At 44.6% G+C, this 24,670-nt stretch overlaps 1 protein-coding gene across 2 annotated transcripts in view; it reads left to right on the top strand.

Moving 5' to 3' along the window:
- Positions 1–6,291: 6,291 nt before the first annotated feature.
- Positions 6,292–24,670, top strand: part of SATB2 (SATB homeobox 2) — a 191,045-nt gene continuing 172,666 nt past the window's right edge. The window contains exons 1-2 of one of the 2 annotated variants that reach the window (XM_045034242.1): positions 6,292–6,464; positions 10,818–11,045. In XM_045034242.1, the coding sequence (XP_044890177.1) occupies positions 10,877–11,045 (169 nt within the window). In that variant the 5' untranslated portion in view covers positions 6,292–6,464; positions 10,818–10,876. Of the gene's footprint in view, positions 6,465–8,206; positions 9,595–10,817; positions 11,046–24,670 lie in introns of those variants that run through there. The other variant, XM_045034241.1, reaches the window with a different exon arrangement.

Raw genomic sequence — 24,670 nt, 5'->3', positions numbered from 1 at the left:
GATGGAGCAGCTCGGTGGGGACCCGCCAGACCAGGGTGGGACCTGCAATGGAAGTGCAGGGAGGGAAGGGGAGGCCTCAGGTTGTTTGGGGAGGCTGAGGTGCTCCTTGCTGAGGCTCTTATCTACCCCACTCAGCCCTGCGCCTTCCTTCCCAATCCTTCCATCTGCCTCTGCCGTTGTTCTCGACTTCTGGCACTCGGAAGACAGCGCCAAGAGGACACGTCCTCCCTTAACTTGGTCAGCGTGGGGGACACGGGGTCGCCGCGGTGAGTGCCCTTAGCTCGTAGCCACTACGGTGGGGCACTAGGAGCCTGGTGATGGCAAGACTGGAGAGTACGGATGGGAACTAGAACTCAGCCTGAGCAAATGGGAAGGGAAGTTGTCTGTAACCCTCTGGGAAAAGCGGGAAACGGGGCGTAAACACCCATAGCTCAAGGTTCACTCCCTCTTCAGCCAAGTGCCGACACCGTGGCGCGAGCTCAGGAAGCTAGACGAGGGTCAGGCGCTCCGGTCCCGTCAGCCCGCGGGTGCGGAGGAGAGCTTGGGGCAGTGGCGGCGTTGGCGCTGGGAAGGGCCGGCGGGACGCCATTCTCTGCTTGGAATGTGCAAAGGGCTGGGTCTATCTCCGAATAACTGGGCCTCCGGAAGTTACCTGGCAGAAAGCAACCCTCGAGCTGACTTTGAGTCTCGCAGCCTGAAACAAGACGAACTAAGGGGAGCTCATCGATTTTCTAAATAAAAGTGAAAAGGAGAAGTTCTCCATAACATGTAAACACTGAGGATGTGAGCGCACAGGTTTGGGTGTGTTCCTGGGAACTTGGGGAGCCGCCCCCTCTGCCCTCTACGGTTTGCAAACTTGAATTCTCATCGCTTTTTATTGACTAGCCTCTGACCCCCACAGTAATCTGATTCAGAAATACTCTTCATTTCGTTAGATCGACATTGGCAGGCACTAGCTATGGTGTATCTGGTAGGGAATTTAAGTTCAGTTAGATTTGAGCTTAATGCTTTTCGAAAAAGTCTTTTAAGCGATTTTTTTAAACTTCCATACAGCTAATGAAAACACACATATCTCTATACGATTGGAGAGAAACATGCTTAAGATTGCTTTTAGATTTCTGAGATTTTGTATAGGCGCCAACAACTCCGTGGACACAGACAAATGGGCTATTTGCAGTTATTATTCATGAAAGTTCTTTTATATGTTTAAGTTGAGGCATGGTTCCCAGGTGGAAAAATTCTTTACGACTAAAAACATGCTTTCAAAAAGGTTAGAAAATTGAACCAAAAATTTGGAACGCATGATAGTATAGAAGTCTTTACAGAGAACAACAGATATCACTACAATCCACCAGAATTCCAGGAGTGGAAGTCAAAATATAGTAAAAGTTGATTAAAATGCAAACTATTAGGGACGCATTGCAAATGTCTTTGTCATATCCAAAGGGAAAAAATCTTTAGAACCCTCCCTCCTTGTGCTGTACTTGTGTTGAGACGAATTGTTGTTAACATTTTTCTCTTCTGAAATAACAACAGTTCACCTTTCAAAACTCTTCACCACAGAGCGACAATGACGATTGTTCTCCAGGAGAAGAAGGACTTTTGAAACAAACAACTTCTTTCACATACTCACACTTGCACACCCCACACAAACGCACACACACACAGTTGCCGGGTTTTCTTAAACGTTGCTTTTGAATGAGAGAGAGAGAGAGAAGAGAAGAGGAGAGGAGAGAGAGACAGACTGGGAAACTCGAGCTTAGGTAACCAACGAACCCAATTACTAGGCTTTATTGATACTAAAAGGAAAAGTTCCCCTCGTAAAATTTCTCTGAGCTTATTAGTTATTTAAATCAGCCCCAGGGCTGGACGAGCGACGCCGCAGGCACCCACTGTCGGCTCCTGGAGGTGAGCAGACGGCGTCCGAGTCCTGACCCGCCGCCTCTCGCTCGGCACTTGGCACCGGGGGCAAAGGCAGGCGCAGCCCGCTGAGGTGAGCCACTTGGCACGAGTGCCGGGCCTGGCACGCTTGGAGATAGCTCCGCATGGCCTACGGGTATTAGGGTTTGGAAGCGAACAGGTAGCCAGTGATGAGGGTGCGGGTGAGCAGGCCAGGCGGACACGGAGCTCCGGAACTCAGCGAGCTGGCGGCGCGGCTCTGCGGCGGGTGCGGCTGGGCACCGGCCCCTGCGGCCCCCGCGACAGCGCGGTGTTTTCGCCGCGAGGCTGGAGTCCTGCAAGAGTGCGGCTGATGGCCGCCAGGCGTGACTGCTCGGGCCTCCAGGGCTCACCCCTATTTTGTGCGGGGCTCGGAGTTTTGTAATTGGACAGGCACCAGGTGAATTTGCACCTTTCCGGGTCGTTGTCCCTTTCAGTAGCTGGCAGTCCCCAAATTGTGTGTGCGTGCGCGCGTGTGAACAGTTGAATTTATTAAAAATAAGCCCCAGCCTACCCACTCAAGTCCTCTGAGCCCGACGTGGGGACTCTCAAATCCTGACGTAGCGCCGGGGCAGCTCGAGGTGATGCCTGGCTCTGCTGGGCTTGGCCGCGGGGCCCCCAGGCAAGGCACCGCGGGGCGGGGAAGAACCGAGCTCCAGAACACCAATGTCACGGACACCCGGGCGTTAACTCGGGGGTCAAGGCTTGACGGACTAAGAGGGTTTCCGTGGGGCTTCGTGAGATGGAGAGAACAGGCGAGTCACCAGCCCAGGAAACCCTCTAGGGTCCCCGCCACTCCAGACAGCTTTGGGCCGCCAAATAGACCGACTACCCGCTTCGTCCTCTGTCCCAGTAAGTGCTTGGCACCTCGGGTCCCGCAGCAGGCTTTCTCGCTCTCTCCCGCGCTGTTCGAGAGCAGCGCGGACCTAAGGTCGCTAAACGTCGCCGGAGCTGCTAGAGCTAGCTTGGGCCGCCTCGGGCCCGGCTTCCTGGGCTGGCTGGCCCCGGCTAGGGGTGGGCGAGAATTTCAGCACACAGGCTGCCCAGCCTGCAGGCTGGGGTGCGGGTGGGGCGCCGTGGCCTGGACTTTCCAGGTATGCTTTTTCATTACAAGGGGTTGGGGTGCCGAGGTTCTGCCTGGCGGGCGGGTGCTTGTGTAGGGTGGTCCGGGTTTGCCTGGGCCGGGGACCTGCCCATACCCCCCCTCCCCCCGCCGCATCCTTAACCTGTGGACTTGAGGCTACGCGGAAAGGCCGGCTCGGGAAAGCAGCGGGATGAACGGGCGCCGCAGGTTTCGGCCGCAGCCCACGCGGTGGCGCTGTCGGGAGAGGATGCCTTATCTCCGGTCTGGGACCCTGGCGTTGACCCGGGGTCCGGGGCGACGGGGCCGTAAGGACGAGTCGAGGTCGCGGGGTTCTTCGCCGCTACCTTGGGCCCCGGGATTAGAGATGGGGCAGACCCCTTTCTCCTCGCTCGGTGTTTCCAGAGAGAAAACGCAGCGAGTCTGGAGCGGGATTCCGGGCTCAAACCCAGGCCGCCCGGGGGTGGGGGCGGGGCGGCAGCCGCAGCTCCTTTAGCGTTTCGTGTTGTCCCCCCTTGCCTTGTTCCTGGTCGTTTAAAGTCGATTTCTATTTTTAAAAAACTAGATTAGCGGGGCAGTCATTCTCTCCTTGAGATGCTGCAGGAGATCCAGCTATTAAGCTCTTGACTCTGAAAAAGAGTGAAAGGATTCAAGAGCTCGGGGGCGTTGTCTTGTGTCGCTGGAGTTGTGCTCGGAGCCCGCAGGCCCTCCGCCTTCCCGGGCCTCTCAACCCGCGGCCGCGGAGGAAGCACTTCCACACCTCCAAACCAAAGTCTCCCTTACCTTCAAGACAAGTCCCTTCGCTTTCCTCACCCGGGGCAGGCGGTGCCCACCCCCGACGCGTTCTCCCACCCCCGACATTTGGGGCCTCAGTGCTCAGAGCTCCCAGTCCTCGCCTGAGGCAGCTCCAGGGCAGACCTTCGCGTGTCCCCTCCCGCCCTCTGGGCCTCTGCATTGTCTGTTCCCGATTCCGGATCCTCCGACCTCCTGGGTGCTCAGCTCACCATCTAACACAAACTAGTTGCCCAACACCCATCCCCAACCAGTCTTCTCCCTGGGACGCTTCTCTCCGCCGGGCCGCAGGGACTCGTTCCTTTGAGGATGGGAGCAGGACCTTCACCACCCCTACCTTAGGCGGCCCGACGGCTTCCGCACCGCTCCGCCCCCGCCCAGGCCCCAGAGCTGCTGCGGGAGCCAGGAGTAATTTATCTTTGCCTGGCGCGGGTTGGGATTGCCCGGCTCTGATGCCAAAGAGGAAGGCGTGCGGATAACGAAGTAAGTGTCCCCCGCCCCCTGCGCTCTGGTCAGTCCCCAGACGCCCCGGAGCAGTCTGGGAAAGGGCTCGAGCCCACCCTAGTTGATCTGCTCTTCTAGGCGCATTCCCCTGGGGCGTTCTGGCCTCGGGCCCTAGTCCCCTTGGCACATCCAGTTTCCAATCCAAGCCTGGGGCAGTTATGCGGTTCGTGAAAATGTTGGTCGCCCAACTCTCCCCGGACAGTCCGCGGCGGAAATTGGCTTCAGAACTGGTGTGGGCTTCATTTGAGAGAAACGATTCCCTCCCGCCCTCCTCTCGCCCCCAGCAGAGCAAGCCCGGGTTGGGGGGGGGGGGCCCGCAGGGGGGCGGGAGAGGCAGGCCTGCGTGGGTTCCTAGGAGCCATAGAAGGCTTTCGACGCTGGCAATTCCCGTAGAGCTTTGCCTGTGTGTGCGAGAATGGAGGAGAAACGCGGCACAACTTCCCCGTGTTCTCTAAGAAGCAGCGCAACGCCGGGAGGGCCTCCTTGCCAGGGTGACCAGACCTGAAATCCAGGAAGCCTGGTGATGGATGCTGGGCCCTCAGAGGTCTGGGTAGTCCGGCCGAGAGCCGGTGTCCCATGCCGGGCAGCCGGCACCCTCTGCCCGGGCAGTCGGGCCTAGGCCGTCCTGAACGGTCATTGGGGAAGGAAGGTTGGCCAGAGTCAAGAGCTAGCGCAGTAGAAACCTCGGTGTGGAGAGAGAGAGAAATCAAGAAATGTCAGTAAAAGTGCAGGCCATAAAAGGAGAAGAAAGGCCTGACAAGAGATAGAGAGAAAAGGGGAGAACATGGAAATTAGAAAAAACATGCATATTTAAGCCCAGCGCATAAAGATCCGTTGATTTTTAAAATAACAAATCTCCGTGTGATTATGAAAGACAGGCAACCTTTGACTAAATGACATATGAAAAAATTGGGGGTGGGGGAGGAGAGGGGAAGACGTGGTAGTAGATTCCTGACAAAAAACGTCAGTGAGAAGCAAGTTGAGGGATAAAAATGTCCCCCAACGTGAACTTTACGGTTTGAGCACTGGAGCAAACTGTGCACAAATGCGTTTTGGATAAAATTATTTTTTAAAAAAGTAATGAAAACCAATTCTTTTGAGTGTGATTTTGTTTAAAAAATGTTTGGAAGTAAACTACTTGAGGAATATAAAACGAAACCAAACAAAACTTTTGAATCATAATTTATTTAGTTTTAAAAAGTGGAAAATTTTAGCAAAAGATAAAAACGTTATTTAAAATTTCTTATTGTAAAAATTAAACATGCTGAAAATAATTGCTTACTTCAGTCGAAATTAGGTCAATACAAAAATCGTGCAGTAAAAAGCTTATGTAATTTGAAACAGAAAAGGCCTTTATTAGGGACAAAACTCAAGGGGAAAAAAACCCCCCGCACATGGGGCATGTATCACAAAACTTCCTAGAATTCTCTTTTGTTTAATTGAAAGAAATTTGTAAAATGTGTCACTAAATATAAATCTACAAATATTCAAAATACATTTCTAAGTAATAACCCATAGTTTTTGGTATTTTCCTTTATGTTAAATGCACCTTTATATGTGTTGAGTTCTTTTGCCCAAAATGATAGCTTTGTTCATTATCAAAAACGGACAAGAAGAAACTCCACTAATGAGAAAATCAATTAATTTAAAAAGGGTGCAGAATCTGAAAACAAACTAGCCACAATGTACATTTAATTGTACTTAATTGTATACTTTATTTAAATCACCCTTCTCAGGGGTTTAATAATTTAGAATCAATAGTTCCTTTCAAAACATAATAAAATATTTACGCTTTATAAAATATTAACCCATTAACAATACCGCTGTGTTGTTTATGAGTGTGACTGAAGTCTCCTACTCATGCTGTTGACATAAGCATGTGAGGTTAGCGAAGTGATCCTTCGCAAAATGTAAATGAAGATCTTCAGACAGTGGTGTTTATAAAATAGCTCATTAATGACTTAAGATTGAATCGCTCCAACCATTCGCATCATCAGATATAATAATAGTGACGAATCAGACAGGAAAGATCCTGGCTAAACCATTTGCATTTTTTTTTTTTTCCAGAAGTACTGAAGTCCTAATATCACCATTTCTTCTAAGTTCCTGGACACTGATCCGGAGGAGGATTCTGCAGTTCAACACCAAGGTAAGGAAAGAAACAGCATTATTATCGTTGTTAAGATATTTGTAAGAATTGCGTCTTTCCCCATTTTGAAAATGGGCTCAAACTCTGACAGTGGTAGTTGTTTTTTGCAAAACCCCCTTCCCATTCCGACGTGAAACTACAGATTAAAAAAAAAAAAAAAAGTTTGTTGATCAAACTTACAGTTTGTTTCTTTGCAGCCAAAAACCTTTTAGCTATCACGAGTTGGTTTACTCGAGCCACTTTGTTCTCACAGACTTCGAATTGTGCATTTTCTCTAACCCGTTCGCTCAGGGAAGTGGGGGAGATGGGATTTGGGGAATAAAAAGCAGGGAAAAGAAAATGCTGCCTAAAACTCCCAGGGTGGCTCCCCGAAGATTTACTATCAAGCCTCACTTCCTTTCTCGGCTGGGCTCCGACAGCCTCCCGGGTCGCCTAGGACTCCTTTGGAACTTGGTGGGCGGCGCCTGGGTGCGGGATTCTCTGGGATCTGGGCGTTGAGACAGAGGCCGGGGCAGGTTTAGTTTCTGGGACCCTTTCTCTTCCAGAGGCTCCCCCGCCTCCCAGGCCTCTGCTTTTGAGGGAATGGCTGCGCGCACGCCGCCCACCGGGTAGGTGCGGCGAGTGGACGGCGGCCTACCTCCGGGCACACTAGGCTGACGCGGCTTCCCCCTGTCTGTGCACCAGCCCAAGATTTCCAGAATTACCACCCGAGCGCGTTTCCCAAAAACGAATTTAGTTTGGCCCTCTGGCGCCGCCGTACAGCCAACACTTCTTAAGGGGGACTGGCGGCTCAGGCAGCGAGATGGTTGGGAGTCCTCCGGGTCCGGGGGTTTAGGTAGGAGACACAAGGTGTGCGGTAGGGATTGGCGGTGCCGCCAGCAGAGGGGCTTCACTGGCCTCAAGGCGGGCGGGGACGCGTCCTCAATTTCCCGCCACAGGTCCGGACTGCGAGTGTAAGCCGGCGCCCGAGGCGGCTTGCGGGGGCCGCGGCCCCTGCCCACGTGCTTTTCTTTAAGGAGGTCCCGCGCCCAAGCGGGACCTCAGGGACAAAAGCGCGGACGGAGCTCGGCCTGCTCGGCTAGTGCTCGCGCCACCTTAAATGAACACCGCGGCTGGAGTCGGGCTGCGGGCGGCTGCGGCCGCGGGAGTCGGCAAAAGTTTGTGGCTCAGTTACACCTTCGCGGGACCTGCTGTGGACGCCCCCGCGCGGCCTCCCCCGGGACGAGGAGACCGGGTCCTCACCGCACACTCTGCCCGCGCTCGAAGCCTAGTGCCTGAGCCGCCTGGGGTCCCAGGAGTCCCAGACCCGCAGCCGGAGGACAGGCAGCCCCACCGCCCTCACTGCCTCCGCGTCACGGCCTCCAGGCGGCCCGGGCTGAGCTGCTCGAGATGTCGCCGGCGCTGCGAGCGCTCCAGGGACGTCATCCAGGGATGCCCCCCGCCCTGCGCCCCCCACGCAGCCCCCTCTCCTGTCCCACCCGCAGCCCGGCGGGCAGTGCTGGTACTCCTGCCACTCAGGACACCCGGGCTATTGTTCTGGACCCACAGCCGCGTCGGCTCTGAGAGAGAAGCGGCCTTCCCCGCGCGTGCGGCGGCGCGGCGGGCCCGGACGGCCGGCTCTGCGCGAAGGGGGAGCTCACAGGCATCGGGAAAAGTTGCTCGGAGGGGCGGAGGCGGTGGGTGGTGGGCGGAGGCGGTGGGTGGGGGAGGCGATAGCCCTCCTATCTCCAAAGTCGAAAGTACTCCGCGCAGTTAGCCGAACCGGGAGCCGAGGCAGCCGTGGTTGCCTACTGCGCGTCGGTCTGCGCCTCCGCCGGGAAACGAGGCAACCAGCGCCTGCCGTGTCGCCGCCGCCTCCGCGCCGGGACGAGTGCGCCTCGGGGCTGGGCGAGGCGGCCGCGCCCTGGACCCGCCACAAGGAGGAGGACCAGACCCGAGCCCCAGCGCCCGCCTGCACCCGGGCGCACCCACCGGCCTCGGCCACCGCCTCGCGCGGCACTCGGTTCTCTGCCATCGGTCCTCTGCCGCCCGACGCGCGCGGTCCTCGCCCCACCTCTCCGCCACCGCCGACTCTCCCCTTCCTTCTCTACCCTCCTCCCTGCCTCCCACCCGCCCCTCGCCAGTCCCTTCTGCCTCCTCCGCAGCCCCGCCGCTGTTTGGGTCGCCGGGCTCACAGCGATTGATTGATTGATGTTTAATTTCCTGCCAGGCGGGGCCCCCCTCCCCCCGCAACCTCCCCAGCCCTCCTCCCCGCCCCCCACTCTCCTCCTTCATTGCGGTGGACCAGTCTGGCTTGGGTTTAGATCTTTCCCCCCCAACCTCCATCCCGAAATAACCCAGAGACTTCCCCTACCCCCACCCCAAATTATTATTTTGAAGGCGCTAGATTTGGGGACGGAAAGGGGGAGGGGGAGAAATCGGAAACCGAGGACAACCCAAAAGGACTCACTTTGCCTGATGACTCAACGCAACTAATAATCATCTCCCTCTCAGTGTATCTCTCTCTGCGGCTTGTCAGTGAGTCCGGCTCCGGCTGCTGGCGGCGGCGGCCGAGAGGGGAGAGGCTGGAGGTGACAGCTTGGGCAGCCGCCGCGTTTCCTCCCGCGCGCGGTCCCGGGTCCCTGCGCCTTCTTGGCTCTGGGTGACACCGGCCCTAAGGCTCCGGCCGCGCCTCCTCGCGAACTAGCAGACCTGCGAAGCGGCAGCACCGGCCCGCCTCCGCCTCCTCCCAGTCCTCAGCCCTTTCTCTCCAGAACGGGTCTCCTTCCCGAAGGTGTGAAAAGGCTTTTTCAGCCTCCTTCCCTCTTTTCCCCTCCTCCGCCGTCTCCTCCCCCGCTCGCTCGGGTGCCCCTTTGGAGGAACCCTCCTTTCCCTCTCCTCCTCCTCCCCCTACCCCCCTCCCCCCCCCCAATCATCATCATCATAACAACCATCTCTGCACTAGAAGACACCCTGACCCAGGACCTTAAACGTTAGGACCTGGGAAAGAGGAAAAGGGGAAGGAGTAAAGAGGAAAGAAGACTAGGAGAACACTGCAAGGCGACGCACCAGAAACTTTCCACCCTGGATTCTCTACTTTTGCTCCATGGACAGAGCCTCAGCCAGCCAAGTTACAGACAGACCGTGAGCAGTAAGTACGCCGGGCGAGGACTCCCACTCCAAGCTCGAGAGTTCGGGGAAAGCCCCGGGTCCGGCTAAGTTCCCTCCCGGCAGCGCTCGCCCTCTCGGACAGCGTAGCAGAGGGAGTAGGGCAGCCCTTCCGCTCTGTCTCTGCATCTTTCGCGTCTCTCCTCTCACCTCCCCTCTGCCACCCCCACCATGTCTCCTTGACACGCGGCTTCTCCCACGGCGAGACCGCCCGCGAGGATTCCTAGCGCACTTTGTTGTGCAGGGTTCCTGCTTCTCGGGGATGTCAGTGACAATGTGAGTGCAGTTTCATCAGGTGTTTCCTCCTCTTCTGCCGCCCCCCCCCCCAATCCAGGGGTGCCGAGATCTGCGGGTTCCTTGAGGAGCGCGCTGCCAGCCAAGAGACCCAGAGGAAAACTTTTTGGAGAAAATTTTAAATTGGGGTTGATGAAGGTTGCTTCTTAACCTAATAATTTAGATGCTTTTTGCTTTTGTGTTTTATGCTGAAGAGCTTTTTAAAAAATCACTTAGGATCGGAAGAAGATAAGAACATTCCAAAATAATGATTGTAGCCCCCTTCATTGTGATGAAGGTTATTCTGGAGAATATTCTGGTGAATACCTCCAAATGTTTTGGGATGCTTATTAATGTGGAATGAGGGTTGGTTTTGTGCAAAGTGTGTTTGTGTCTCAAGACTTGCTCGGTAAAGATAAAAAGCAGGGATTCAAGGAGTCCTTAAGGCAGGCCTTTGGCTCCTAACCCGCCATTCACGGCACATTCATCATGTGGTTAATTCGGTTTCTTACGGACTTGTGTACATCCCCTATCCCTTCCTCGAGTGGGTGAGATGCCTTTTTATGAAGTTCACTTCTTCTGCAACCCTGACCCCCGCACGGCGAGGCTGTCTCATCTGAGAACGGCGTATGCCAACCCTGTCCCAATGAATGGGCCACTTCTGGGCGCCCCTGGGCGCTAGCCTGGTAACCGTCACCGAGGGCTAACTTCTGGAGAGCAACTGGGCAGTGTCGCAGCACCTCGAGCTTCCTTTGGCCGCCCAGTGTAAGGTGGGGACCCGCTTCCCGGCTCGGGCCCCTCGGGCAGCGTGGGAGGAAGTTTGTGTGGCTTGGTGCAGCGCTCTGCCACTGGCCTGAACGTCTATCACGTGTGTGAGCGGTTTTCCCTCTTTTTTTTTCCCTCCCCCTTCCCTCCCCCCCGCCCCCTCCCTAGGTCCCTGCGCGTTTTATTGCGACCTGCCGGTGGGAACTTTGTCTCCGAGTCGGAGCAGCATGGAGCGGCGGAGCGAGAGCCCGTGTCTGCGGGACAGCCCCGACCGGCGGAGCGGCAGCCCCGACGTCAAGGGGCCTCCCCCGGTGAAGGTGGCCCGGCTGGAGCAGAACGGCAGCCCCATGGGAGCCCGCGGGAGGCCCAACGGCGCCGTGGCCAAGGCCGTGGGAGGTAACAGCCCGGAGCGGGGAGGCGCGCGCAGCCCCGCGGCCCGGCGATAATGGCCCGGGTGTCAGGGTTCAGGTTGATTAGGCGCTGTCGCGGTGTAGGATTACAGGAAGTGAATTCCAGGTTGCCAAATAATGCCCCCGTCGCCTCTCATCTGCAACTGGTAGCTTCATGTAGAGTTAAAACAAGAAAGTGGTTTACCCAGAGGGTGGCATTTTTTGGGCACTTTGCCACTGTGTGCTGAGGTGTTGGCAGGTTTATGTCACAGCCAGCTAACTGTTTCTAGATTTTCCTAGAGAGCTTTTTAGTGATTTAACTCTTTTGCTTTGCCTCAGAGTATCTGTTGTAGAGATGAAGTTGAGGTGCGATCGCTTTTGTGGACTAGTCTTTAATGCCCAGGAGCAGGAGTGCTGGTGTTACTTTGTAGTTAGGACAGTCCTTCGAGGTAAATTAGTAACAACTGGGAATATTTCCTGCCACAGTTCAAGTGGGAAATAAAGAAGCATCATGAAATCTGCCAGGCCCTTAGAAGCTTTAAGGTCACCATTTTCTAAACAGTTTAAAGTCCTACGCGTTTGTAAGTTTGTTATGAATTACAGCAGAACAGGTAAAAAATAGCAAAGTAGTCCTAATGGCTACATGCTGTTTACCTTTCCAAGCATTTAATATTATTTAAAGAAAACTTTTTGGAGATTTTACTACTTAAACAACCACTTTCCTTTAATGTGGTCAGGAAAAAGAATTTTATTAAGCGATATGTAAGAAAGTTAAATATTATTAAAATATGTTGAGGCTTATGTGCTGTTTGCTTAGTTGTTTTGGCATACAAAATGCACAATTCAATATGGCATGCAGTTTTTTTGTGTTTGAGATAAATCACTAGTTTAAATCTTGTTTGCTTCTAGAGGTTTCCCCCCTAATATTTTCAGCAGTAGCTTACTTAACATAATTCTTTATATGAGCACACCTGAAATGATACAAAACCATGGCAAAACTTAGTGATAAACTCCAACCCCATGTTCTAAATAGCCATAGTCTGTATTTCAAAGTAAAGACTTAAGTCTAAACGTCCATACCCTTTTAAAGAGTTAAAAGACATTTTATAAAATAACACGTTTCTATTTTTACTTAGTTTGCTATTATTATTTCTTCACCGTAGACATTCAGAATGGTTTGCCTTAGTTCCTTATATTAATCATCTCCCTTGAGAAGCACCCATTCTCACAATTTTTAAAGCTTTAAAAAATGATTTGGCTATAGATTGTGGCTTATGCACCTTTTATTTTTAGGGGCTTAAAGATACACTTCGATGAAGCAAAAGAAAACTTGATAGTTCTGTGACCCACTTTTTAAAATTTGTGTTTATTGTGTTATCTTGAGACTGGAACAATAACTTCAGACTTTGTGACATATTTTAGTATATGCATAAGAGAAAGAAAAATATATAGCATATATGGTAAAACCAAGTGTAAGATGATACAAGTGCTGATACTATTTGATTGAAAACTTGGAAATCATTGGAGGAGGAGATGTGTTCTCAAAGTGGCCTTATGCATAAAGAAAAAACTTGGACATAGACTTTTGGTTTCTTTCTGAAGACCTGCTAAAATTCACTGAATTGAAAGAAGTCTCTAAACATTTTAGAACGTAATTGTTAACAATTGTGATTCCTTAAAAAAAAAGTGTTTTCTTTATTCCTACATCATATTGAACTGTGAAAGAAACTCCCTAATTTTGTTGACCAGGAATACCTAAATTTAGTGTGACATAGTGGTAGCGTTTCTTATTTTCTGAGACTATAATTCACATTTGACCACTTATTATAAATCTGGTATAAAGTGAAATTAAGTCTTCAAGAGAATAATAGGTTTGTTTCAACAAGCTGCTTTCGTCACTTTTACTGAGCTTTAATGTAGTAATATCAAAGGCCTTATTAGTTGCTTTCCAAAGTGAAAATAGAGATGTGAAAATAGTGAAAATAGCTTGTCTCAGTAAGTACTGTGTTTAATACTTAATAGTGAAGTGGTTAAAAGAGTTTACATATGGTGGGTTTTAAAAAAAATTATAGAGAAAGATTGTATTCTGTATAGCATAGTAGATTATTTAGAAAGATTTTAATTTAGAAAACTTTAAAATATAAGGACATAAAATTTTGACAGTGTAAAGTTTTTTATTGAATGTTAATATTTTTGGAGGGGTTTAAGTTTATGTGGTTTCCTAATGTATGTTGAGCTGGTAACAATTTCATTTCTTTGTAACTTTTAATCATGTATATAGATGGGAGAAAAGCAAAGCCTTTAAAAAATTTAAAATTTTTAAAAATGTTTAAAACACATTTCTAGTTAGAAGTTCTTTGTCATTGAAAGACTTTTTTTTTTTTAACAGGTTAAGTATAAAATAGATTATATTTCTATCACCCTACCTTCTTTTGTTTAAATTTTCTTTATGAAGCAATATAATAAACATAGACAACTACAAAATATTTATAGCTCTATATCATTTATTACCATTTTCAGATATATTGCAGTCTTGTCAATGTTATGGAGATGGTTTAAAAATAGGGCTCAAAATTTGATAAGACGCATTTGTTAATCTTTAGTGATTCTCTTTCTTAAAAGCTTTCCCCCTAAAAATGGGGAGATCATTAAGTTAATTGGTTGCCCAATAATATGGCAGTTTATCTTCCTGCTTTTGATAAACAGTGAGGTGAATAAATGTTTCTGAATGCCTTAGTTGTGATAGTAAATTCTGTTGCCCTTATTCTACGGTTTTAGACAGAGAGTTTGGTATGTTTTTTGGTGAGAATGTGTTTGTTAAAAAAAATTATTTTAGTGTCTGGATTTGACTAGTTGAGGTGGCAGATACACTATCACAGTCCTCAAGGTTGTGTTTTAATAGGGGACTTAAAAGTTAGTGTGCTGTTTACAATGTGGTTAGCTTTAGAAGACTATTAGAACATAGATCAGTTTTGCTTTGTCTTTCCAACACCTTCTAGGATGTGTTTGTTCTTATCTAAGTTATGTTTTAAAGCATGTATGTAATAAAATAAGTGCTCAGATGTGTATGACAGTCAGCTTTTGTAGAAAGTCCCTAGGCAAAAAAAAAAAAAAAAAAAAAAAAAAAAGGCTAATATCTCTTTAAAAAACATAGGAAGGCTGGGAGAGAGTTTAGAGCAAGCAAGAGCACCGTGGTGTTGACAGCTTTATATCCCTGCTGGGTAACATTCACTTACTAGAATTGGCGTCCCCTCTCAGCTAGTAATTCACTCCATAAGGATTTTGAAAAAGGATGATTAATGGTGGGGAAATTTATATTTGTGAAATTGTTGATTAAAACTTACAGATCTATTTGAAGATTTAGAAAAAGAAAAGATTATTAAGGGTGACGAAAATAAGAATCAGATGATCCTTTTTGCCACCATTAACATAAGTACCTAAAAGGTTCTGCTGTGTGTAATGCTTCAGCCATGAAACCTACAGCATAAAATGAAAGTGATGCCAATCAAGTTTGCAGAGGAAGCGAAGCTCTCTGCTTTCCTCCTGGACTGCTGAAAGGCGCTGGCCAGTTGTGCTTTAATAGCAATAAATTATTGTGCTTCATTCATTGTTAACACAAGCATTTTCATTTTTAAATGTTTGGCTTAAAGAAAAACTTTCAGACAGCTTTATTTAAACTGAATGAACAGCGCTTGAGTATACCAGATGGTGTATTTGCTGATAGGAGGCATTAAACATCAGAAATCTTTTTGATATTTTTCATTTTCCTATGAATTTTGATCATTTTTTTTTTTGGTGTTAAATGTTCTAGGCTTTTGGGGGGAAAATGTTTGAACACCATGAATATCTTTTAGAGATAGTTGCTGTTTTTTGAAAAAATTTCCTTTTTTTTTTTTCCTGAAAAATAATTTGTTTTTAAAATCATGATTTAATCTTGTTGAGGAATTGCCTGTTAAAGTTGTCTTATAACTAGTTGACCCAAAGTAGGCCTATTCTTCTTGCTAATAGGCAGCCCTTTGAAGAACATAACTGTCTTGTTACAAGGGGAAAAAAATCATTATGCAATACACACTGATGTATTCAAATAGGGAAGCAAATGTGATCACGATTGTTGGGCAGGGCCTCATTTAGAGCTGAACATTGTCTACAACAACAGTTAGTTTAATTGTCTACATGTGGAACATTTCCTTTTAGATTAAAAGAAATGCAGTTCAGGTCAGGTGCAGTCACCATATTAGCAGTGTAGGCAGACATTTTACTCTTTGAGGGGAGTACAGCTATGAAAGAGTATAGATATTGATGTATTGAAATGTATAAAATACTTGGAAATTTAGACACATATTGTCAACCTGGGTAAAATGACGAAAACCCATTAAATTCATTTTAGCCAAGGATGAACACCATTTTGCTTGTAGGGAGGCCTCATGTTATTACTTCCAAAGAGAAAAGATTGTATTTCCCTTTTACATTCTACTTTTTTTTTTTTTTTTTTTTTTTTTTTTAAGGGTTTGAGATCTTTTAAATAGAATGAACTTAGGCTTTGGGGTCATCCAACAATCTAGCATGTCCTCTGTAGTTTTGCTGAGGTAGAAAAATAGCCCTTTTCTAAAGTGTTTTTAGTCCTTGGCCTGTTATTAAAATAAAGATATACTTGGTTAAAAAAATATATGCAATGGAACATACACATTAAACAGAACATAGGGTATCCGCCCCTCAAAGTCCTGAGCATAATTTGATGTTTCAAGTAATTTTGGAAGCCTTGTGTTCCATCAGCAGAAACCCACTGACCATTATATATTCAAGATCATCTGCAATGAAATGTGTGTGTGTATGTGTGTGTGTGTTGGAACTACATAGATGTCCCTTAAGACATTTGTTTTTTAACCCCTGTAGAAAATAAGCAATATAATCTTTTCCCAGGGGGTTGTGACTAGTAGAATCAGTCTGTACGTCTTAGATATCTTGTATATATATTATATTTATGTATATATAAAAAGACTTATCATTTATTAGAGGTCTAGGAATATGAATTTGAATTATTTTAAGAATATGGAAACCAGTTTTAGTCCAGGAAAGGCAGGGTAATTATTTGGTATATCTGGCAAAATATATCTCATAAGCAGTCAAGTGTAGTGGTTCTACTTTGATAATTTAAAACCTTTAGTTTTCTTTTTTTGAAAAGAGACTTCAGTGTAGAGACTTTACATGCATTTGTAAAAAAGACATTAACAGGGCTAGATGAGTTCTAAACTCTATTATTTTTTAGGTCATTTTAGAGAGTTTAGGTTTCTGTTGCTAAAAAGGAACCTATTCTTCACCATTAACAAAGTTTCTTGTAACTAATAATCTCACATTAGGTAAATAAAATACGTTCATAATTTGTTTTTGTTTTTTTTTTCAGGAATCTAAACTTTATCCCACATAGCATGTAAATTAATAAAAATCCTCTATCTTTTATTTAATAAGTAGGGTTTTTTTTTTTTTTTTAAACCTATGTAACTAGTGTGTGGTAACATAGTGGTTTTTGCTGTCTTCCTTATAAGAGTGCTGAGATACAATGGCATTTTGGAACATATTTAAAGATGGAGCATTTGACAAAAGTTGTATGTGTAACAGTTTGTCAGTGAAAAGTGACAAGTGGGGAATGACAAATGAAATGTTGGCATCATCACTCTTTATTTTGATAAAAATGTCTCAATTTGCAGTGATATAATACTGTTTCATATTATTTCATGAGTTGTGTGAGATGCATAAGGGGAATTTAGATTTTGTGAACGGAAAATTAGCAGCCCAAACTCTCTTTTCAGAAGCTTTGGCAGCACGTTCCCCACCCCACCCCCTACTCCCCAAGAGTAAGAACAGCAGTGAAATATTGGATCTAACCCATACATTTTAACTCATTATTTTTTAAGAAAGAAAGAAAGAAAGAAAGAAAGAAAGAAAGAAAGAAAGAAAGAAAGAAAGAAAGAAAGAAAGAAAGAAAGGGAAAGGAAAAAGAGAAACAAGTGAAAATGGTTTCAAGTAGAAGACCTTTATGCGTAGCTCAACAAATGAAGAGAGTTAGCCTTTTTTGCTTCCATTCTTTTCTTTATAGTGATTTTAAAATGAGTGATTTCCCTCTGCTGACTTTGATTGTGTGGGGCCTTTCTCACTTCCAATCACCACTGCTCTCTAGCATTAATTTAGGGTGCCAGTAAAGAGAGTTGTGAATTCCTTTTATTTTAAAGTGCAATAGAGGTTTGAGAATGTCTATGTGTTAAAAATGGATTTTTATATACAAAGGATTCATCATCCTACTACTTACGGGTAACGCGATAGATATTTCAAAGTCCAAGTAGACGGCCCTGAGAGGAATTGAGGTATGAGTTAAAACAAAAGCCAGTTGAGTACTTACAGACTTCCAAAAAGGCACAGACGGAGCCCCTATAGCATGTTATTTTCCATTTTCTGAAGTCACATTGGTTCCCGTATTGTCAGTGATCAGCCAAACATTTATTTTCTTCTTTTGCATGAAACAAGCCTCACAAGCACTTCATGCTATACAGTGTTTATGTAAAAATGTTCCATGGTGGAGTTTTCAAAAGCATGGAACTGTATCTCTGTAATTTTGTTGTTGTTGTTGTTTTCAATTAGCAGAATTGTTTTGCTGTTTAATAGCAAGTGATTTTAAAAATTGTGGCAAAATCAGTATAATTAAGTGAAAGCCTGCATCAGAAATTGTCTTCCACCACTTCTGTCTTTCTCTTCTCACCTACAAAGTTTTACTTCTCCCAGATTTTTTTTTTTTTTAAAAACTAGGTAAAAACGACCTAATATGGAGTAAATTGCCTTAGACATATAATTATGGCAGTGGGGTTTATGGGATGTATTTTTTCCATTTTCACTGATGTGTGTACCTTTAAAACTTAAAAAATAAACTAGTGAATATTTTAGTTACTAGTTTGGCAAATGCTTAAGATGAAGAAAAAAAGCATTAATAGAAATTTCAAGAATTTGAACCTTGCAATGAAGTTATCAGCAAATTAGGGCAGTCATATCGTACGAAGAATGTTCTTTATTTGTGGTTATGACACATTAGGATAGTAAAACTCTAAGGGAAGTAGATTTCAATTTTAGTTGCTCACGGTATAAGGCAAATTTGGATCTGCCCTTCACTAGTTGTCTTATCATTGGAATGGAGTTCTGTCTTAGCACAGTGGGTTATTAAACGATAGCATTTAACATAACAACAAAGATTAGAAAGTTCAGAGGAAACACTGAAGCTTATCAAAAGTATGCATTTCACACCAGACTGTTTGGTGCCCACTTATGGTTACACAGTTACTGAAATGTGCCCAGCAGCTCAGAGACTTTATGTGTTGAAGACTTACACAGATATGAAAAAAAAAAATTAATAAGACTCTGGTTAGAGCAAGTGTTTCCAAAGCACTAAGATTTAACAGAGGTGATTTGCATTTTTCATAGAAACAATTTTAATTTCATCACATTAAGCAGAGATATCTTTTTCTTTCTTTAAAAAAATTTGTTTTTTACTTGTTTTTCTATTTGGCTGGAAAACGAGTGTATCAGTTCTTTTATAACTGAATATGATTGATTTTCAAATTTCCTGATTGGTCCCTGTGTTAAAATTGCATATTTTTATTGCATTTGTTCCAATTCTTTATATGTATAAGGAAAGGCAAAATTGATAGTTTATTAGGAAAAAGCATTCATGTCAAAACTGTTTACATAGCAGTGTTTTCAAAACATTATATTTTTTTGGTTAACAGAACAAGAACTTTCTTTTATCATAATCCAAAGATGTGAACAGAGCAGCATGATAAATGTCTCTTTAAGTGTCGTAGTAAAAGAAAATGACTTGCCTTCTGAGGCAGTGGAGAGTTTATGTTGTTTTGGACCCATTTCCCAAGCAGTGATCGAAAACAGATTACAATAACAATTATACAGTCAGAAGATGCAATATCCATTTCTGCTTTAATTGAGTGAAAGAATAATAAAAACATCATTAAGAAAAATGAGGTGGACCTGTCACACAATGTACAAATTTTTAGTCTTGGAGAGGATGCAGAATAACTGAAATGCTTTTCACTTACTTTGCTGTGTTTATTAGCTAAAATCTGTTTTGGGAGAGACCATTTTGTTCTTTCTCCTCCCTGGGAAGTTCCTAAAGGAGCCCCTGGGAGGTGGTTGCTCAGGAGACAATTAAAAGTGCTCATTGATTTTGTCTTTATATGCAGTTTGAGAAGGGCAATCACATTTTCTTATATTCTACCTGAGGTATAACTCCCTTCCCCCACCTTTCTTTTAAACCTCTGTAAATGAAAGACAAACATGATGACTGTTTCTCCGACGACGGAGCTCTCCCTGGTAAAGGTTAGGTGTGATCCTGGACCTGCTGTTCCTCCTCTGGAAGGCATAACCAGGCTGAAGGGGGAGAGAGAGATGAAGGTGAATAATGAGCACCCTTATTTCTTCTCAGCACACATGGGGTCGGTGGGGGGACCCTGAGTTTCCATGTGTACACATCACTGACATTCACTCAGACAGCATAGACTGTCACTTGAGATATATAGGCTCTGGCCTCCATTGGCCATCATCGGAACCATTATTAAGTCCATGATCCTTCACACTGCTCAGCCTCCCTGCCTCTTTCCCCAGAGTGGAGCTTCTGGCAACTCAGAGTGAGCTGGCCGGCAGCAGCCAAAATCAGTGGCTAGTTTTCTTTCACTCTGGGCTGTATTTCTTACTCTATTCATAGAAACTGTGAGCTTCTGGCAACTTTGGTGATGACAGTGGACTTAGCCAGACAGTGGAGTTAACCCCTCCTCGTTGCGGGGATACTAAAACCACAAACAATGTTGGCCATCAGAGTATTTGGAGCCCAAAGTTTGGACAACCTTAACAGAGTTAGAGGAGAACATTTCTTTGATCTGTAGCTAAGAATTTTCTTGGGTTCAATATTTAAAAATCTTTCTGAGAATGTTAAAATGAAAGGAATAAGATAGGCAGTAAACCCTTACTGGTGGAGGTCTCATAATCCCAGAACTGTCCCAAGCATAATCCCCTTTAGAGTGGAATTTATATCAAACAGCTCAAAAGGCTTTTTTGTTGTTGTTTTGTTTTGTTTAAATTCAGTTCAGAGAGTCTACTTAATAGCACCTTCATTAAAATACTTTTGTCAGCAAAGGGTTTTTCAATTTTAGCATCTACATAACCTAACAGCGGCGACGAATGCCACGAGCTTTAAGGGTCTATTAGTGGTTCTGTTTTTTTCTGGACTTTATAATTTAAACCTAAACATTAATTCTGGGTGGAACTTGGCATAATGTCTTTTTGCCTTGGAGGGAATTTTTGTTGTACAATTAAAAAAGTTTTTTTCTTTTTTTGTACAGTCTCCTTCTCCATGTCTCCCCTTCCCCGAGTAAATAGCAGTTAAATAGTCAAAGTCTTAAAAGGGCTTATTTAAATAATAAAAAAAAAAAGATTGATTATTTTAGGTGAATTTAACAATTTTCCATTAGTTCACACTGTAAACTAGTGCTTTTGATATTAACAAGAAAGACCTGTGGGGCTGATAATGCAATGAAAATATTTTTCCTCTTTCTCTTTCTCATGTATGAAAGTTATATGGTAAAATTTTTAATAAAATCCTATTTGATGACTCTTGAAACTTATAAATCAGTTTCAGGTCTTTATCAGAAGGGGAGAGACAAAAAAATTCTTTATTTTATGTCACCTGAAATTGTAGCATTGACTAGAAGGAAAGAAGTTGGAATCTCACCGTCAAACAATAAAGTGCCTGAATTCCCCAGTAGTAGGTATTTTGGAAAACTAAAAATGAGTATTTTCTGAACATTAGTACCGTATTAGAGTTGAACTATTATAGGAATCTGATTACAAGGTCATTGTGAAATTAGAAACAAGTGAGGAAACTCTGCAAGGACGAATCGTCCTCATCTGAACCCCAGAAGGCATGCTGCATGCTAGTGAAGGTGCATGCTGGAGAAGAGTGTTCACAGAGTGGGGCTAAGCCAGGGTACCCCTGAAGCTTTGTCTGGCGTTCAGCTTCCCAGGCTCCATTCAGACAAGGTTTTGTGCTATAGATGTGGCAGGTGTGGTATTAGAAGACTGAACACCCTTTATTTTCGAGGGGGTATAAGAGGAGCAAATTGTTCTCTGTAAGTAAGTTATACACACATTTAAGACCCAAGTAAAGGCACTTTACAAGAGTAAATAAGGTGATCCTGATTTTTTTTTTTTTTTTTTTTTTTCCCTTCTCAAATGAATCTCCAGGTAACATTCAGCAAAACTAACTCTTTTTACAGGCCCATTCATATAGTCAGTTTGGGCCTTAAGCACATTTTTACAGCTAACTTATAAACCCCCCCAAACTGGAGCTCACCACTGAAGGCCTGCCAGTGCTGTCACAAATGGCCATTAGTTCCCAAGAGACTTTGAGGAGAATCAGAACTGTACGAAAACTATAGCAGGAACCATTTTGCTTGCATGTGTATTTTTTTTTTTTTTTTTTTACCATCATGACAACAATGTCGGGGTTGGGGGGCAACCTGCATGTTCAGGACTGATACTGTATGCTCTCCCATGGAAATGTATAGAATTCCAATTAGCACAGGGTCAGAGTATAAATGTACCTCTTTTCACACTATTCCAAGTGGTTAGTGGAAAACAAGCTGCAAAGTAATTCCCTTGGCCCCCCAATAAAAAGATTTATAGCAAAATAATTCTCAGCCCCATAATGGAACTGTTGTAGGTTTGTGTTTGATATTTATAAAACCGAAATACAGTCCATGTACCCAAACTAAGCGTTTATTGTAAACAAGTTAACTGCCAAGAGCTTATATTCTGTCAAACATAATTATATTGAAGATTGATGTATAGCTGGAAAACAAGTTTGAGGGAGACAGTTCTCTTTACCCAAGGAAAGCCTCTGGGGTCCAGCTCTCTTTTCCCTTTGATAGAACTCGCGAAGTCGTCTTTGTTGTCGCCAGCCTTTCAGATATATAATAAACACAGGCTTGCTCGTTGAAAACATATCATTTGTCCATCTTACTTCTGTTAACAAAATAAAGAGATGCATGTATATTCACGGGAACTGTTAGGTACAGTTTCTTTCATCTTCATGTAGATGCGGGCAGTGGTGGTACCAAGATAAAGTGGCCGCTCTTACATGACAGGCAGGGCACCATGGCCACACTGGAGTTCACCGCAGAAGGAGCCCCTTTCTCCTTTAATGTGGATTTTGAAAAAAAAATCTTAAGACTTGTCCTTCTGTTATTTCGTGTTGAGTTTGTGAGATTGGGTCTGCTTTGAAACTGTGGCCTTTTCGGGGTGGGGCAGAGGCTACATAAATATGCTTGATTTTGTGGCTCAAGTTATTTGAGAGTTAAAGAAATTACGAATCCAGGGGATCTAGAAGTGGAATCGTTGAGACTGAGATGTTTCATACCTGGGATTACCCCAGATTTAAAAAGGTGCACTACTCTACCAGGGTCTTTTGCTTTAATGAAGGTAGAAAGTTGTATTGTCCTTTGTGATTTATCATTTATCTTTTTTTTTTTTTTTTTCTTCCCCTGGGAGGAAAATCACTTTGGGCTTGGATGACACTTCTCAAAGATTGTTAAAAGCAGAATAACATCCCTCCTATGGCTGGATGATACCATTTGGATAACATTAAGGATGACAATAAGATCTTCATGGATTTATATGTTGTGGCTTAAGTGATCTCTTTAGGTTTTTAAATATTAAATTTAATATTTTCTCTTGGAAATTATATAAATTACAAAGGGGATGTCTTAGACTCATAAAGTGAAAAAATAATATATGAGTTTTCTCTGTTCTCTTTTTCTCGTTTAAGTGATTGCTGTAAATTGCAGAGGTACATATATACCTAAAATATCTTGTCTGGGAAGTATTCCATCAGTGGGGACCTGAGTTTCCCCAGTCTGTATGCTGGGTTTTATTAACTTCATCTCAGTCACAATAATAATATCCTATGTATTGCAATCCAGACATCTCAGTGTACCCTTAGGGAACTGCAGAATACACACTATGCTTTTGACTTTCTTGCTCTCTCCTTGTGTTCTTTTCTTTTTCTTTCCCCAGTGTTAGTCCTTTCCAGGGCTTGGTTGCTGTTACCTCTCGGTGGATACATTTATTGGGTACAAGAATGAGAGTGGCTTTTAGTCTAGGTGATGGCTGCTTGTCTGTTGAAGCTTGGCTTTGTGAAATCTGCATTCACTTCACAGTGATGATTTTTACACATTAGACATCCATACATGTTTTGCTGTTTGATCGCTAAACATAGTAGGATTTCCTTTTGTAAGGAGAAGGCCTTTTATTTTTTACTATAAAAACTTCACCTTTTCAGGTTTTTATTTGATAAAAATCTCTCCACTCTAGTATGATTTCCTTTGGGGTTTTGCACCAGTGTTTGATCTCAATTTTTAATAATTTTGGTGCGTTAAACTCCCCAAAGAAAACATGCTTGTGCTATGAAATATTCCCACTAGAAATCTGGGTAGTCTTGTCTTATTGAGAGCTGAGTGCTTGATTCCTTTATTAATTTCTTGCTAGCGAACCTCAGTACAGTTAACCTTTCCTTAACACTACACTGGAGAAATCAATCAAAGATTTTTTATTTTAATTGTTAAATTAGATAGAACAACATTTAGGCAAAGCTCAAAACCTGAGATGAGGAAGCAATGGTTACTATGAAGGCAATTTTTATTGATTCTTTTTCTGACTTTTGGGACTCTGAGTTGCAAATAGCTTTTCCAGAAAGGATAATGAGAATGAGGGGAATAGCAAATACATCTCCTCTTAAATACTATCTGAAATATTATCTTCTCAGAAACTTCTAGAATAAAATTTTATACAACGAAGGACAAAAATCTTAATGAGTTATAGTATAGTCGTTTTAACATGGCATCGAGTCTCGAGACTTAATACATGCATTTATAACCCACTGTGAAAAGAACTTTAAAAATTTAGCTTTGAACTACAAGATACTTAAACAATGTTTAACATTCAAACAGTGTTTGAACTCTTCCGTGATAATCAAACTTACAGATTCTACTTTTTTCTTAAAAGAAAAAAAAAATTTTTTTTTCTTAATTCACGATCACCAAACATTTTGTGGCTCTAATTTAGAAAAGATATTGCAGTCCTTCCATGCAGGACATGTAGGATAGCAGGTAAGACCCCCAGGGTCCCAGGATATGTACAGTCACAGCGCACAGTGCTGCTAGCCACTTGAGTCTTACACCAATGGACTGTGATGCCTTCCTAGTGATAAACTAACAATGTCTGTCCACAGTGGTTGCACACAGCCCTGAGGTCTGGTGCACTTCCCCCTTGAGAACATGGAGCAAGCTCCTAAGGCCACTTGTGTGGATTGTTTCTTAGAAAGCTCTCTTGCACGCCGATGCTCACTGTGGTGCAGTGAGCTACAGTGATGTGATAGACTCAGCTGGGAAGTCACAGGAAAAAGCCAGAACTGACATTGCCTGTTAATGGTGGTTATTAACCTCTAGCTAGAATTAGCGTTTTTGTTGAACTGAACTAACATTTATTTTGGACTTGGCTATAAGACAGGCTCAGGGGTGGAGTGGG

This window comes from Felis catus, chromosome C1 (genome assembly GCF_018350175.1).
Source record: "Felis catus isolate Fca126 chromosome C1, F.catus_Fca126_mat1.0, whole genome shotgun sequence".
NCBI lineage: Eukaryota > Metazoa > Chordata > Mammalia > Carnivora > Felidae > Felis > Felis catus.
The sequence above is the reverse complement of the archived record's forward strand: the minus strand, read 5'-3'. Positions and strand labels throughout refer to the sequence as shown.